Genomic DNA, 16817 nt, shown 5'->3' with positions numbered 1-16817 from the left:
TTTTTATCAAGTTCATGTACAGGGGAACCCCTTATTTGAGGGAACATTTGTAGTGCAGAGAGAGACACTACTGACGAGGACAGCGCAGTTCTTACATATTCATTCACACCCAAGATCAGGAGGTGGTACCTGTTTGCACACATAGCCCTCAACAAAGATTTGAATTAATCATTGTGAAAAAGGAGTGCGATGCCATTTACATTATTGTGGCTGTAGGTGTGTGCCAGTTGTTGTGTTATGTATCTGGATACAATAAGATAAAGTTTACAGAGGAAAGAAAATACTGTTCGCGCGACGCACTATGGGAGTCACGGAAATTAGTTTGCATGTTTACGCCACACTCTTAATTACATAGGCCACACCCCTTTTAAAGATCCCTTGTTTTATTCATCCCACTTAAAGCCTTTTGTATCCGTACTGATTACTGATAGTCCTTGTGATCTCTTTTCCAGGGTTGCGTTCACACATGGTGTAAAACAACGGGTGCAGGTCTCCTTGAGTTCCCTCTTGTGCACAAGACCTGTTTTAGGGAAGTGCAACTGGTGCAGCCACACCAGACGCTGAGCGCAGGGCGCTGTACTTAGAAATAACTTGAGGGTTTAAAAGAACCTGCGGCAGAGTTCCTTGTGTGTCCAGCAGTTTTCAGGCATCAGCACAAATGTCAAGATAACTCTGGTGATTAAAGTTCCTGCTGGAGGGGAGATTGGTCTAGTGGCAGTTCTGACTCATCATGAAGTAGTGCAGTGGGTTAATATGCCTGCTGCAAAGAACGTGTACCATACAGATCACAGAACGGTTTTTTATGTGGATAGCTCAGTTGGTTACTGCTTTTGTCAGAGATTGTTTTTCTACTTGCAATTCTCAAGTGAGGACCCTAATATAGCACAGTGACCTATGAACTGTCATCAAAAAGCTGCATGCAAACTGCATGGTATAGGTTCAGGGGCGTAACAAAGGCCCCCCGCAGCCCCTGCTGTGCGGGCGGAGGTGGGGTGGGGGGGTGGGCAGGCTTACGCTTACTGGAGGGGCCCCCTCAGCCCTGAGGGGTCCCATTCTGCATATCTTGCTGGGGGACCCCTCATTTTTTTGTTACATCACTGTATAGGTTGAAACATTATGTTTATTCCTCCAGCTCTTCATTAACCTAATGTTGGTAAAAAAGAGTTTGTTTGTATAGAAATACATAATTAGTAAAGCCAACCCCAACCTCTGTGGTACCTTTTAAATCCTGACTTAGTGCTTCTCCACTCTTAAAATATACGACTTATTTATATGGATGACGTGATTCCTACACCTTGTCATTCTCATTGCCTGAGTAATATTTCCTATAGACTGATTTATTATACAGGAATTATTTATTGTCTCTGTGTAATGCATGTGATGTAAAGTACTCTGACACCCTACACTGGTATGAACAGTACTATAAAGCAAATGAAATGCGTGTGAGAGATGGCGTTGGGGAGACGAGGGCACTGGTGGAGGGTGGTAGTGAGGGAATCCGTGGGGGACGGAAGTCATTGGTGGGGCGTCCAAAAAGATTTTCGCACCGACCGCCACCAGTGCTAAAGACGGCCCTGCGAGTGCCTGGGTGTGCAAATGAACTATTGGATATGAGAGGGGGGTCAAGGTGTGCTTCCACAGTCGGTCTGGATGGGACACTTGCCCAATACGTTGGACCAACAAAAAGACGCTGAGGCGTGTGTATTTGAGGTGAGGGCGTGGGGGCATCCGGTCGTCCTGCCCCTCGGGCGGCGTCTGCGTCATGTGAATTGAGAGGGAACACGAAGGAAGGGCTTTCGTGGGTCGTCTGACCCCAATCCACATCTGACACAGGTACTTCTCCAGACCACCGACCCCTCCCAACTCACTCCCCTCACTGTCACAACAATATGCACCATTGTGCCGCCTTTTCCAAAGCATTTTAAGACAAAATGTCGGCGCTTTTTCAGTATTACGCAGTAGCGCTTCGAAGTCCAGAGTAAGTGGATTTTGTAAATAATATCCAGTTCGTTATGTTTATTACGATATTTTTTTGTGCGCAAACTTGAACCCAAAAGACATCGATTGCACCACGTGCACGTGTACAGGAAATCGCAAGCTCATTGGCATTAATTGGGCATCCAAGTGACACTACAAAGAAATTCCAGAACTCAGATGGCACACAGTGACGTCTCGAAAAAGAAGTTTTTCATGGTGAGATGGGAGTCTTTTCATTCCAGATAGATGTACAGATCGTGATGGATTTCCTTATGGGTAGAGTTGTGGAATGTGGGTGACTATCAGGAAAAGTCTAGCTAACCTTGTGAATACAGGCCTCGAGGCTAACCTTGTGAATACAGGCCTCGAGGCTAACCTTGTGAATACAGGCCTCGAGGCTAACCTTGTGAATACAGGCCTCCAGACAACAAGTCAATCATAATACTATTACAGATCATTGATCCCGCCCCTTTAACTGTATCATCTAGATTGGTGGTGAACAGTGGAGGGTTAGTAGAATGGTGTTCACGTGATCAGCCTCAGAAGGATTAAATGCCAAGTGTCACCTGCAGTACTATTTTTATCGACCTCGGAAAGATGGCATGCCAGATTTGAATTATGATATGTATTATCGCCTCGGCTACTCGAATGACGCAAAAAGGGAGGACCAAAAGAAGGCAAATAATGCAGTATGATGAGGCACAATTTTTCTAATGTTGTTGGCTCATTCTTTTGAGTTTTTACACTTGCCAACACTTTCTGAGCAAAGATTTTAACTCATTGGTGCCATTTTAACAACCACATATGGTCATAAACAACTGTAGGATGACCAAACTTTGCGGATGGCATTCCATTGCGCGGAAACAGGTGTCGCCACATATTCAGTAACTTTTGATCCGATTTAGCTAGACACATGTTTTGGTTATAATCTGCAGATACAGCAGATGATGGATTAAGTGGCAAAACGTTATAATTAAGCGGAAAACGCTGCGGCTGCAGAATCGTATAATTCAATTGGCCCTGATTATATCGACCTTCGAAGGATAACAGGTTGAGTTTCACATAGGGCTGTAAATATATCGACCTCGTAAGGATTGCGGCCTGTATCTGCCCAATCAGGACAGCCTGGGTTTAACGGTACTCTTTGCAGTAGGGTCCCAACACACTGAGCTGTCTTCAGCAGGTTGACCTATAGCGCCTTGCCCAGCACACGAGGGCACTGTGGGAGGTGCCAAGACTTGCAGGTTGGCCACCGCAGCGCCTCATGAATAAGGCACGTCCTCCCAGCCTGGCAGAGTCTGGCGGCTCTTAAATTGCATCAGACGCTTGTTAGCAAACAATAGAGCGCACGAGGGGCCGGGAGGGGCCGCGGGGGGGGGGGGGGGGGGGTGGAAATGGCGCTGTAATTGGATAGGGCGGATGCACTGTACTTAAAGGTAGGGGGGAGGATCCGTGTCAAGCACCGGTCCTGTGCCATAGCAGAGAGCTTAACTGCAGGGGAAGAAGGGGGCACCTGTGGCACCCCACACACTCACCTCGCCCTCCCAGCCGGACCCGCGAGGAGCGGGCAGTGCCCCCGGGGGTGCCAGGGCACCGCGCCCACTCTCCAGAGGACCCTTCGTTTGCCACCCGCTGCCGCTGAGGGTGCACAGAGGAGGCAAGGGCGCACTAGGAGAGGCGCGGGAGGGACCGACCCTGGGACCTCCTTTTTGCAGCTCTGCCCGCACCGAGGACATCCCGGGGTGCGGGGGACCCCGACAGTGCGGCCCCAGTGCAGGAGGGTGCAGGCATGCAGTCTTCCAAGATAAGGCTTAATACTGGAGCATAGACCTTTCCGGGGAATCCGCAACTTTGTACCAGGAGTTAAAGTGGTTTGCGCAAGATCACACGCTTGGTGCCAAGTGGAGAAACCAGGATCTAAACGTGTTATTGTTTGTGACTTGAGCTGGAAACGTAAACATCGGATCACACCTCGCCACAAGCTCCAGGTTGCAGTGACTGTAAGACCTGCCAGTGACCTCCCAGGCTTCTCAGAGTCTGCTCCCGGGTAGGGGGCGCTGTGAACACCCCCAGGAACTCATAGCGCACTGCCCTGCAGCGCGGACTCTGGACACCGTGCAGTGTGAGCGTCTCTCTAGTGCTTGAGGCCAGTGGCCCCCTGCAGCGCCACTGCTTCATCGCCCACTTACACCTGCCGCAAGACGAGAATGGGGGACCCGGAACAGCCGCGCCCCAACACCGTGAGCACCACGTCCAGCACCCCGAGTGACAGCTTCTCCACCACCGCCAGCCTCGCTTACGACCGGGGCTTCTTGAAGACGCCCCAGGGCATCCTCCTGATCGCCGAAATAGTGAGTACCACACACACCGCTCCTGCACGCGCCTGTCTTTATAGCGCTGCGACGAGAACTTCTGTTACAGTGCTTGCAAACCATGTCGCTTCGTACCGTTGTAAAAAGCATGTGTGTGTTCCCAGTCCGAAAGGGAAGATGAAAGGAGGAGTCAACCTGCCGGGTTTGAATTGTGACTTGTTGATTACACACTGATGTTTGCAGCAGCTGCACCAGTTATAGAGCTTTGAAGCCTGACATCACAGGCACAAACACACTGAAAGACGCGCGCGCGCGCACACACACACACACACACACACACACACACACATATATATATATATATATATATATATATATATATATATATATATATATATATATAGATAGATAGATAGATAGATAGTTATATCTATATGTAGATAGATCGATAGATAGATTTTTGCGCACAAGCTTAATTTGGGTAAAACACGAGGGAGAGGGGTTCTCTAAAAGGTGCGTGTAATTAAGGGCATGGTTTAAACATGTAAACTATATTTCTGTGATTGCAATGCAGCGTCACCACCCAGTATTTTTGTTCCTCTCTGAGCTTTCCATTATCACATCAAGCTATAAAACACATCTGGAATATACCTAACACCTGATAGGACTATTTGCTTTGTCAGTGGCTGCTAACTGTTTCAGAGAAATGAGTAGCAACAAGGATTTTGCTGTAAATCATATTGAACATGTTTAAATTGTGATTTTGAGACTGTGACCTAAAAACGAGTGAGGCCTGTGGAAGGGAGAGTGGTCTTCAGAGTATCTCAGTCACTCCCTCCTGTTATGATCACTCTGTGTCAGACATGTAAGCCCTGCTCTCCTCACATCTCATCCACATATCTTGCAACACACCTCTTTCCTTTTTTGGCCTCTCTTTTCAGTCTCTCCTGAATGCACTTCCTCGCATCCCCTCTTACACCACCACCAAACACACAACACACCCACTCACCTGTAAACACATTTTCTTCGACTTTTACCTTGTCAATATTTTGACACTGTGTACCCCCTTAACACACATTTTATCAGAATCCCAAATGCAACCGGAATAATTGACTATTGCTCTATAGACGGGCCCAGGATTGAATGACCATCTAGTCTGAAACCCTTTATGACCCACTCACAGGCACGGGGAGAACCTCGCACTGCCTTTGGGCATGACTCGAGAGCCCTTCATTGCGGCCCGTTATAAGCACCAGGGGCCATTTTACATATAGGCAGGGCCGCTGCAATTATGCGATGGTGGGCCGCAGCGATTTTCGCATAGTTATGGATTTGCCACATAATCCATCATCTGCTGCATTATCTGCAGATTTTAACAAAAAAAATGTTTTCTAGCTCAAACAGTTCACTGTTACTAAGCAAAGCTTGACTGGTCACCTTTCTGTTGCTTATTGTTATATTTGGGTGTTAAACTGGTACTAATGAGGTGCACCCAATACCCAGACAGCAGGGCCGCCTTTAGCGCTGGTGCCGCCCTATGCGACCATTTTTGTTGGTGCCACCCCCCCCCCCCCCCCCCCCCCCCCCATGACCACCACTGCCACGGATTCCCTCACTACCGCCCTTTGACAGTGCCTCTCAAGTCTCTATATCCACTGGGTCTCAGATTCATTTAGTTTTATAGCGCCACTCATACCAGTGTGAGGTGTCAGAGCACTTTACATCACACACACATTGCACAGAGACAACCATGGGTGTGTAAATCAGTGTATAGGAAATGTTACATCAAACAGGACTGCAAGGTGTAGTGTAGGAGTAACATGCCATCGACACTAGTAGGCAATATAGTTTAAGAGACCTTATTCTGGGAAAGCACAAATTCAGAATTTAAAATATAACACCATTGTTAGGGGTTCTCTTTAATAACAAGAATTGTTTTCCACCCAAATGAACACTTTTGGCAAGATTAGGATAATGGAAGCCTGGGATAAAAAATATAGCTCTAACATATACCTTGCAGTTTACACACAGCTCTTTTTAATGACACTAAATAGCTCAATGTTTTATATTACGATTTTGACTTAGAAATGACAAGTAACAAAAGGACCTCTCTTACAGAACCAATAACCCACTGACCTATTTACATTACATGCACTTTGTTATCTGCATGGTACACGCTCTTAGCAACAGGCATTTTAACCCTCTGTGCTACCTTAGGATGAGTCAAAACTTCCACTAGACCACAGGTACTCACAAACATTTTCCCAGGGGCCCCAAAGTATGGTCTGCTGTGTGACTGAAGGCCGCAATGATGCCGGCAGGGTGGTGGTAGGGGGTCTGGGTGGGTCAGGGATTGTGTAAGGAGGTCTAAAACATGTTAAATAAAAGGGCAAGCATTTATTTGCAGTTTAATAAATGCTTGTCCATTTATTTAACATTTTCTTCTGAATATTAGTGCTCAGCAGCTATTGCTGCTGTTCACCAGGGGGACCGCATGTAGAGGTCAAGATGGCCGCAAGCGCCCCCCCCCCCCCCGGCCATGCTTTGAGTATCACTGCACTAGACAAACCTCCAGTCTCTTTCCAGATACACAATAAATCACCTGAGTTATCATGACGTTTTAATTAATGCCTGCAAAAATTTCCAGAGGTCAGGAACGCACCAGCAGGTTGGTGCTTTTAAAATAATAATATTACTTGTAAAAATGACGCCCCCCATCCCAAGTCAGCTCCCGCTGCGGTGGCACCGATCGCACCGCCCTAGAGCCGGCCCTGCCAGACGTGTTCACAAATGCGAAAAGTACAAAGTAATGAAGCAATACTTTAAAAAAATGAGCCACATTACGCCGCATAATTTGGCTTTTCTTGACACATAATTTACTCAACCCTGCCACATAATTTGGTTCTCCCCTGCCACATAATTCCAATGGCCCTGCATATAGGACCCACAGTCCATTGCATCAATGGGGCACTATGTGCAATACGGCCCTTAGAGGTAAAATAAATGCCCTCCTTCTGCAATCAGAAGCCTTTCCCTCCGCCTGGAAGGAAGCGATTGTTACTTGACTGCTGAAAAAACTGAATGCGGACCCGGAGGATCGTAAAAACTTCCGTCCTATTTCCTGTCTTCCTTCATCGGACAAGATTCTTGAAAAATGTGTTACCCAAGAACTTGTCAAACTCACTGAGGTTCATGATATACTCATTCCTTCCAGAATGGCTTCAGGAGCGGCCACAGGCTCTTCTAATGGCTGCCGACAGCACTCGTGAGCAGGTAGATCGGAGTGGGGCGGCCATTCATGTGCTGCTTGATTAATCAGCAGTATTCGATACCGTTTCTCCCTTACGGGTGATTGAACGGCTGCAGCAAATCACCGTTGACGCCGGGTCTGCTCTCAAGCTCCTCCACTCTTTTCTCACCAACAGAGTTCAACTGGTTGGCTTGCTGTGGAGGCTTCAAGGCGGAGCTTTCAGCCTCCCTTGCTGAGTCCCTCAGGACTCATCCCTGCGTCTGACTCTGTTTACTCTTTATATTGACCCTTTGGCTGATTTGGTGCGCTCTTTTGGGTTCCAAGTGCTATCGGTCGTGGATGACACCCAGATCATCGTGTCTAAACTCCTCCCAGGGGGCGAGTCACCCCCCCCCCCTCCCTTGCTTCCAAAACTGAGTCTCTAATGTCCCTCAAATCAAACCACTGACAACGTGCTCTGGTGCCTTAAAAGGTCGCAGTTTATTCAACATAACATGTTTATACATTTGCAAAATCATGGTTATCCTATTGCTCTCTTAATATCCATGCCAACATCATTCATTGCCTTTGCAATTATTTTTTGTGGCTGTGTGGACCCAGTCTTCTCAATTTCCAGGGAAGGGAGGGGCCTCTGATTTACCAGTCAAGGCTTCAACTTGCTTCTGATTTGGAAGGTGTCCGTCGGGACCTACCTGGGGTGCAAGTGCCGCCCGTTTGCCCTGGGCCCTTTCATGGGCCCTCCCTGCTCCCAGGGGTCCTTGCCGTGTGGCATCCCAAGGACCTTGCTTGAGCATCTACTCTGTCTATCCTGAGGCTGAGTCCTTCCATTTTTGCTCCCTCGGTACCCCTGCCGTGAGGCATCCCAAGGGTCCTGTGGGAGCATCACATCTACTCTTTCTATGGCGTTGAGCCGACCATGGCTCTCTCAGTGCCCCTGCTGTGAGCCTTCCATCTACCTTTTAGTAATTCTCTCTTTTTTCTACCTTTCTTGTGTTCCTTTTGCCTCACCTCTACCCTCGTGGCTGTGAAGCCTGTTCCTTCTGGTGTGGGTGGGTGGGATTCCTTCTTCTTCACTACGAGGGGGAGGGGTTGTGCCTAATTGGGCCTGTTGTCCCTAATTTATCCCCCCTAGCTTTCTCAGCTCGCCCCCGGATTGGGGAGGTTCGAGCTTGCCCTTGGGCGACCAATCCTGGCACTCAGGAGTCTGTTTTGTCTAACATCTGGTGGCCAAAGGATTGTGGACCACTTCCCACCCCGGTCAAATCCTCCAAAAACCTGGGTGTCTTGTCTGCCATTACCCTGAGCTTTAAGTCTCAGCTCAGTCGTACCACGAGTACTTGCATTCTCATTATAAGGGCTCTGAGAAAGATTTTCCCCTACATTCCAATGGACTTGCGCCAATCAGCCATTATCGCACTTATCACCTTGCGATTGGATTATTCCAACTCTTTGTATCTCCATATCAATGTTTATTGTGTAAACAAACTGCAAGTTGCTCAGAACGATGTAGTCTGACTTATCTCGGACATTGAGTGGCAGCATTCGATAAGAGAAGGGATTCAGTCCAATCACTAGCTTCCAGTTAAAAAAAATGGGGAACATCACTTACAATGCATTTTTTACAACGCACTACCATTACATCGCAACCATTACAACGCATACCATTACAACGCATTGCGCTGGGGGGCGCTCTAGGATAGGGAATAGATTTAATTTACTATCCAACACCTTCCCTGCTATCCACGGGGACTGGAGTTGGAATAGTAAATTAAATAATTCACTATCCAGCGCCTAAAAGCATTATGCGTTGTAATGGACTGCGTGGTAAAAACCGCGTTGTAAAGGCATGCGATGTAAAAGCATGCGTTGTAGTGACACCAATCCAAAAAAAATGGATTATGTTTAAGTGTCTCAGTGTTTTTTTTGTTTGTTTTATATAGCGCAAACTAGACCCAAAGGTATCAGAGCGCTTTACATGCGCACCAGTTGCATTACAGACGGATACATTCATCTTGTTAGGCATGGGAGATTCCATGATTTGCCCAGAACCACAGGATGTTGAGCATCCCTGCTGAGACTCGAATCCTGTTCCCCAGCTTCGAGGTCGACCGCTCTAGCCGTTAGGCCACATCTTCTCACTTTGCATCAGAAAGGCTCTTGCCAGCTTAATTCCCTTTTTCAGTGGTATTCCCAGAGTAGGTTTCTCAGACCTTCCTCTCGCAGGCAGGTGCTTCTTCCCAGTTCCACAAGGCCTGATGGGGAGGTTAGTCCTTCTGAGGGGCTGCTGCTGCCAAAACTGTGGAATACCCTGCCCACCTACATCCCAGAAGCTCATATTTTTGTCGCATTTAAAAAACTGCTGAAAACTTGGCTTGTCTCTCTCCATCTTCCTTAGTCATGGGTGCTTTTCTTACAGTTTGGTACTGGGTGCTCTCCGCTAGCGCGTTGACACCTTAGGGTATAGGGCGCTCTATAAGTGCCCATAACATAACAAATGCACTAAATAAGAGTAGTATACTATACGGGGAAAAACACAAAACACAGCATCCTGAAAATAGTGAGCGCTCTTAGCGAATGCAAGAATAAATAAAACGTGAAATAGGATCAGGAACTAAATTGCTGACACAGATTAATTTAACTTATGTTTTACATTCATTGCTCAGAAATCGATCAGTGTTTTTTGACAGTAGAGTTAAGCACATGCATAAAGGGCCCAATGGAGACCCGTTTCATTGTCCATTTTCAAGTTACTACCCAGTCTGACATCCGGGGAGGGCGGCCCTCTTTAAGCACTATGGGCCTCATTTATGAGGCCTTGCGTCATTTTTGCCTTTCCGATGTGTCACTTTTTGTGACGCATCGGCGGCGTAAAACATGCCTCCTGTTGCTCACTATTTACAAAGTGACGCATCTAAGCAGATGCGTCACTTTGTAAACCCCTGCGCTACATTATACCTGCCTCAGGTATGATGTACGATTCAGAAAAGGGGGTGGTGATGAACAGAGTGTCTGAATTAAGCAGACCACTCTTACCCAGTCCAAAGATCAGGGCTTGATCCATCACCGTTATTTATCTCACTGCACCACCCCAGCTCAGAACCTGGCTATATCCAAATCAGTCTGTCCCTGGCCCAGTGCATCATGGGAACAGGGCAGACTAAACTACCAAGCCAATTCTTCACCAGAAAGGAGACAAGCTACCGGGGGCCGGTTTCTGGCATTTCAGCCGTCTTCGGCCCGGCTTGCTTGAATCCTGATGGTGCAGTGAGAAAGGGACTCATGTCTGAGTATACCCTGCCACACCTATAGTGGCCAAAAACGATTCAGAAAAGGGGATATGATGTATGCAGGGTGGGCGTTCCCCCGCAAAAAGCCTCGTAGAAGTGACGCAGTGAAATCTATGAGATTTCACTGTGTCACTTCTAGGATGCCGTTGTGTCAAAATCTTGCACCTGACTCATAGCAGGCGTAAGACTGGCGCAGACCCTTTCACCTGGGGCTTGCCCCAGGTGAAAGGATGCATTGCTGGAATTGCGTCACTTTTGTGACACACTCAAGCAATGCGTCACTTTTGCGCTAACAGATCCGTCAGAAATTCTGATGTATCTGTAACTCCTTGTGACATGATGCGTCATACATTAAATATGACGCATCAGGTATGTCACAAGGAGTGCGCACTGAAAAGTGACGCATCGCTGCTTCCACGCAGCGATGCGTCATTTCTCATAAATGAGGCCCTATATTCAAAGTCGGGTTTAGCAACTTTTTAGTTAAGGGCACCACTATTCTACAGAATGATGACTAGGACCAGGCAGACGGATAGCCAGACAGACGGTCGGTGAGACAGATGGACACATAACAGTCCACACGCTGGTAAAATATTAGCAGCAGGTCTAGGGAGAGCCATACAACACTTGTGTAAACGTTGTTTGGGGCAAAACTGTTCTTGTGTAAATCTTGCCCAGTGAAAAGTGGAGGAAAAGTGTCTGCTGTGAGTGTGCAAAGCTGGCTCACTTCATTAATGGGACACTGAGGTGTGCCTTGTAGCTCTTGCACCGTTTAAAAGCAGGGGAGGAGTTGGTGTGCAAACACTGCCCTGTGTGCAGGCGGAACATGCTGATGTGTTTGTTGTTCGTCGGCTTCTTACGAAGGCTAGTTGGGTAAACAGAGCACTGTTTGCACACACCTAAGAAGTTAAAAAGGGGGGCTGTCTTTGGCTCCTCTGCCCTGCGTTCTAACAGGTATTTAAAATGTTCTGCATCAGCTCAATGAGGTATAAATGTGAATGAGTGTGATAGCGGGTGTGTGAGTGTGTGTTGGCTCCTGGAGTGTGGGTGAGAGAGTATGTAGACTATGTGGGTGAGTGCATACGTGGACTGTGTGGGACAGTGGGCTCGTGGAGTGTAGGTCAATGGGTGTGTGGGCTCGTGGGTTTGTGGACTGTGTGGGTGACACAGTACGTCGAATGTGTGGGCTCGTGGGTTTGTGGACTGTGTGGGTGACACAGTACGTCGAATGTGTGGGCTCGTGGGTTTGTGGACTGTGTGGGTGACACAGTACGTCGAATGTGTGGGTGAGTGGGTTTGTGGACTGTGTGGGTGAGAGAGAACTTGACTGTGTGGGTCAGAGGGCTTGTGGAGTATGTGAGTGAGAGAGTATGTGGGCTGTGTGGGCTCGCGGAGTTCCCGCACTTGGAGACCGATTCCGAAGCTGGAGTAAGCTTCTACACGGGCTGAACACGGCCTGATTACCACTATTTGGATACTTGCAATTTTGATACTTATCAATTAAGCATTTGCTGACGGCAACCGGACATACCAACTGGTGCCGTTTTTCTTTTGAACGCGAATATACCACCCGATAAGGACCGGGTTGGAATTATCACCGGTTCCCCGACCAAGCGCCTCGATCTTTTAGATCAGCCCTGAAGATTCACAGCCACATGCTGTGATGAAACACGTGTAGGCTAAAGTGATAAGCACAGTGACTCCCAAGTGGGGAACGCTGATGACAATAAAAAACTTTTTGAAAATAACACATTTGGGTGATCTATCCTAAAGGAATGAAGAGTTGAACATATGATCGATATCTAATTGTGTATAGTGTGCTCTGGATCCTTGCCCAGGGCTCGCGGAGTGTGCAGGTGAGAGGGTATGTGGACAGTGTGGGTGAGTGGGCTCACGGAGTATGCAGGTGAGAGGGTACGTGGACAGTGTGGGCGAGTGGGCTCATGGAGTGTGCGGTTGAGAGGGTACGTGGACAGTGTGGGTGAGTGAGCTCATGGAGTATGCGGTTGAGAGGGTATGTGGACAGTGTGGGTGAGTGGGCTCATGGAGTGTGCGGGTGAGAGGGTGCGTGGACAGTGTGGGTGAGTGGGCTCATGGAGTAGGCGGGTGAAAGGGTGCGTTCACAGTGTGGGTGAGTGGGCTCATGGAGTGTGTGGGTGAGAGGGTACGTGGACAGTGTGGGTGAGTGGGCTCATGGAGTGTGCGGGTGAGAGGGTACGTGGACAGTGTGGGTGAGTGGGCTCATGGAGTGTGTGGGTGAAAGGGTATGTTCACAGTGTGGGTGAGTGGACTCATGGAGTGTGCGGGTGAGAGGGTACGTGGACAGTGTGGGTGAGTGGGCTCATGGAGTGTGCGGGTGAGAGGGTACGTGGACAGTGTGGGTGAGTGGGTGCATGGAGTGTGCGGGTGAGAGGGTACGTGGACAGTGTGGGTGAGTGGACTCATGGAGTGTGCGGGTGAGAGGGTACGTGGACAGTGTGGGTGAGTGGGCTCATGGAGTGTGCGGTTGAGAGGGTACGTGGACAGTGTGGGTCAGTGGGCTCATGGAGTGTGCGGTTAAGAGGGTACGTGGACAGTGTGGGTGAGTGGGCTCATGGAGTGTGCAGTTGAGAGGGTACGTGGACAGTGTGGGTCAGTGGGCTCATGGAGTGTGCGGTTAAGAGGGTACGTGGACAGTGTGGGTGAGTGGGCTCATGGAGTGTGCGGTTAAGAGGGTACGTGGACAGTGTGGGTGAGTGGGCTCATGGAGTGTGCAGTTGAGAGGGTAGGTGGACAGTGTGGGTGAGTGGGCTCATGAAGTGTGTGGGTGAGAGGGTGCGTGGACAGTGTGGGTGAGTGGGCTCATGGAGTGTGCGGGTGAGAGGGTGCGTGGACAGTGTGGGTGAGTGGGGTCATGGAGTGTGCGGTTGAGAGGGTACGTGGACAGTGTGGGTGAGTGGGCTCATGGAGGGTGTGGGTGAGTGGCTTTGTGAAATGTGTTGGGTGATACATGGCATGTATGAGTGAAGGAGTTACATGGAGTGTGTGACTGAAGGGTACATGTGGGGTGAGTGAGTCAATATGTTTTCTGTGTGAGCGGGTGAGTGAAAATCCTCTTAAAACTAACCATCATCCTTCCCAAATCCCCAATTTAATAATAATCCTCAAAGTAGCCCAAATGCAACTCTACCTCTGATTCTAAGCATATTCATGACCGAACTCTGACCCTAACCCGCCCCATACGATAAGAATAAACCTAACATTCAAACTAGCACAGCCAGCCTAAGGCTAACCCTAAATATAGTCATGGCCCTAACGCACAAACTAACAGACCCGTAATCCTTTAATGTAAATATAACCCTTAACACAAACTGAGCACAAACTCTAATTGTAAGACCCACAAACTAACGTAAACTTAACATTAACTCAGACCAAATGCATACCTATGACCATAAACCTACCCAAACCCCAACCCTAACCTGGAGGTAACACAAACTTAATACTAACACTGACCCGAAACCTAATCACAAAGCTATGCGCAAACCTAACTCTGATGCTGAGCCCAACCCTACATGAACCTCAACTTTCAGCATAACCCTAACAGACAAACAAAACCTTAAATTTAAGCATAACCTAAGCGCAAAGTTAAAACTAACTCTCACTCCAGATGAAATCATGACCCTAAAAGGCTAAATCAAACCCTAACTTTACAGGTAACACTAAGCACAAACTTCAATGTCGCCCTAATCCTACACTGAAAACAACCTAAGCACTTTGAAATACTAACTCTTAATGAAAATAAAAGCCTAAATACAATCCTAATTCTAAATCCAACTTTAAATAAAATACAAAGCACAAGTCTAACTCTAAAGCTAAACGTAAACAATACACCAAACACACACATAACACTAACCTTAAGCTCATGCATAACGATAATGCTTAAACTTAACCCTAAACTCATGCATATCACCAATACTAGTTGTAAATATACCCTAGGGGAAAGCAGAATGCTAATGCTGGCCTAAATTAAGCCATCAACGCAAGCCTAACACTACCTTTATCTCTAAAGATAACCTTAAACTTAATGCTAAACACAAGCCTAAATCTAACTCAACCCCTATCTTTAATTTTGGTACTAAACTAAAGCCTAATACAAACTCTAACCCTACACTTAAGCACAAGCCTAAACCTAATCCCAACTTTAAAGATGTCACTGGGCACAAACTCAGTGCTAACTTCAACCTTAGTGCTAAATGTAAACATAACCCTAAATACACTTCTGATGGAAACTATATCTGAACATTTGAGCAAACCCATAACAGTAATCCCAGAGTGCTGTGATACCAGTGGTAGAAGGGTACAATACAAGCATCAAGCTACTTAATATAACATAATGTGGAAAAATGCAATCATTTCAAGTAAGCATCTCATTGGTCTTATATGACAAGTTAGCACAGCCTTGCCAGCTCCCTAACTTATTGCAGTTTTCCTTAAGCCCAGTTAGCACTTTGTCAAATTCCCTTGGATCCAATATTTATAATTTCTCTTCCCCTTTCTCCATTGTTGTACTTCACTCCTTTTCCAGCCATCGACTCTCATCTCTTCACTCCTCTGAGGCTTGTGAGATTGTGTCTGATCACCTGGAGACAGAAGAGTGCCCACACAGCAGTAATCAGACTTTTGTGTGCAACCCATCAGCTTTGCCAATGAAGACCTAGGTCTTTTTGCTGAAGCTGTTCACCATCAGCAAAAAAGTGAGAGACATATGTACCATCGTGCATGCACACGTGTGCTACGACACTAGTGCCCATTGTAGTTCCTAAGGAGGAAGTTTACTACACCACTGAGTGATAGTTCTGGCCTCACAAAGCTATCACCGCCTGTTGCTCCGAGTCAGCTGAAAGATCACTGGAGCTTACAGAACAGGGCGCAGCTTGGCAGCCATTTCTCTTTGGTGCGCACACAGCAGAGTGCTTGTGTGGTCAAGCAGGGCTGGAACAGGATCATCCAGGACATTTTTGTGAGGTAGTTTTGTTTTTGTGTTACTATTTATTACACAAAGTGTTTGTAGTACTCCACAATGGCTGGCTCCAAAAAGGTAATTGAGCTGCACAATGGATACATTTACAAAAAAACTTTTCAGAACACACTATTTGCAGGCACGGCTGGCACATCTAAGAGCGGTGGGCGGGGCAGGGAGGGATGGAGAGGGGTGGGGGGAAGTTGACAGACAACGGGATGAGTAAAATTAAATTAAAAAATCACTTACCATGCGCTCGCCGCATCACCAACTCTGTGATGTGGCGAGCGCAAGTTAAGTGGTTAAAAAATGTTTTTAATTTAATTTTACCTATCCCATCGTCTGTCAACTTCCCCTCCCCCACCCCCCTTGCTCACTGCTCTTACCTCTGTCTGTTTGCCCTGTTGACGTGTTTCAGCCTTAAAGAGTGTTAGTCTGCAGACTTCTGAGGGTTAGAATGAAAAACACTCATGGTGACCACATGAGCTGAGGTGTCTGAAGCTCAAATATTTATCTTAGAGACTCAGAGGTCTTTTTTCTTCAGAAGTTTGTATTCATTATATATGTCGCAAACTTAGTGCTCTAATCAAACCCGCAAAAGTGGACTTTTGGTGAAAAAATCTCAGCAACAAACTGCTGTTTTTATATGTTTATTGAATTTGATCATATACATAACAATTCTCAACAAGTATTGGAAAAGCCAATCAGTATCGCCTTTTGGCTTCACCAGTGTAGGCCTATCAGCTTTGGCAAAGCTTTTTGCTGAAGCTGTTCACTATCAGCAAAAAAGGCGGAATGATGCATGCAGACACATGTTCTATCATGCATGCGCACATATGCAGCATGATACCACGACATCAGCACACATGCATACACTTATTATGCACCATGATGCTGCAGCCTTTTTATTTTTATTAATCAGTCCAAGATGGCAGACACCCATCTCAGTGCCAGGACACCCTAGGGTAACCGTGAGCTATATAAGCTTAAAT

General features: G+C 47.2%; 1 protein-coding gene across 1 annotated transcript in view; it reads left to right on the top strand.

Annotated features, from left to right (window-relative positions):
* The first annotated feature begins 3471 nt into the window (after nt 1-3471).
* The window catches only part of CMTM8 (CKLF like MARVEL transmembrane domain containing 8), an 87458-nt gene continuing 74112 nt past the window's right edge, over nt 3472-16817 (top strand). Inside the window, exon 1 of the mRNA XM_086942105.1 lies at nt 3472-4328. Within this exon, the coding sequence (XP_086798231.1) occupies nt 4185-4328 (144 nt within the window). The 5' untranslated portion in view covers nt 3472-4184. The remainder of the gene's footprint in view (nt 4329-16817) is intronic.

The sequence above is a fragment of the Lissotriton vulgaris genome, chromosome 10 (genome assembly GCF_964263255.1).
Source record: "Lissotriton vulgaris chromosome 10, aLisVul1.2, whole genome shotgun sequence".
NCBI lineage: Eukaryota > Metazoa > Chordata > Amphibia > Caudata > Salamandridae > Lissotriton > Lissotriton vulgaris.
Note: the sequence above shows the minus strand (reverse complement) of the source record. Positions and strands in the feature narration are given on the sequence as shown.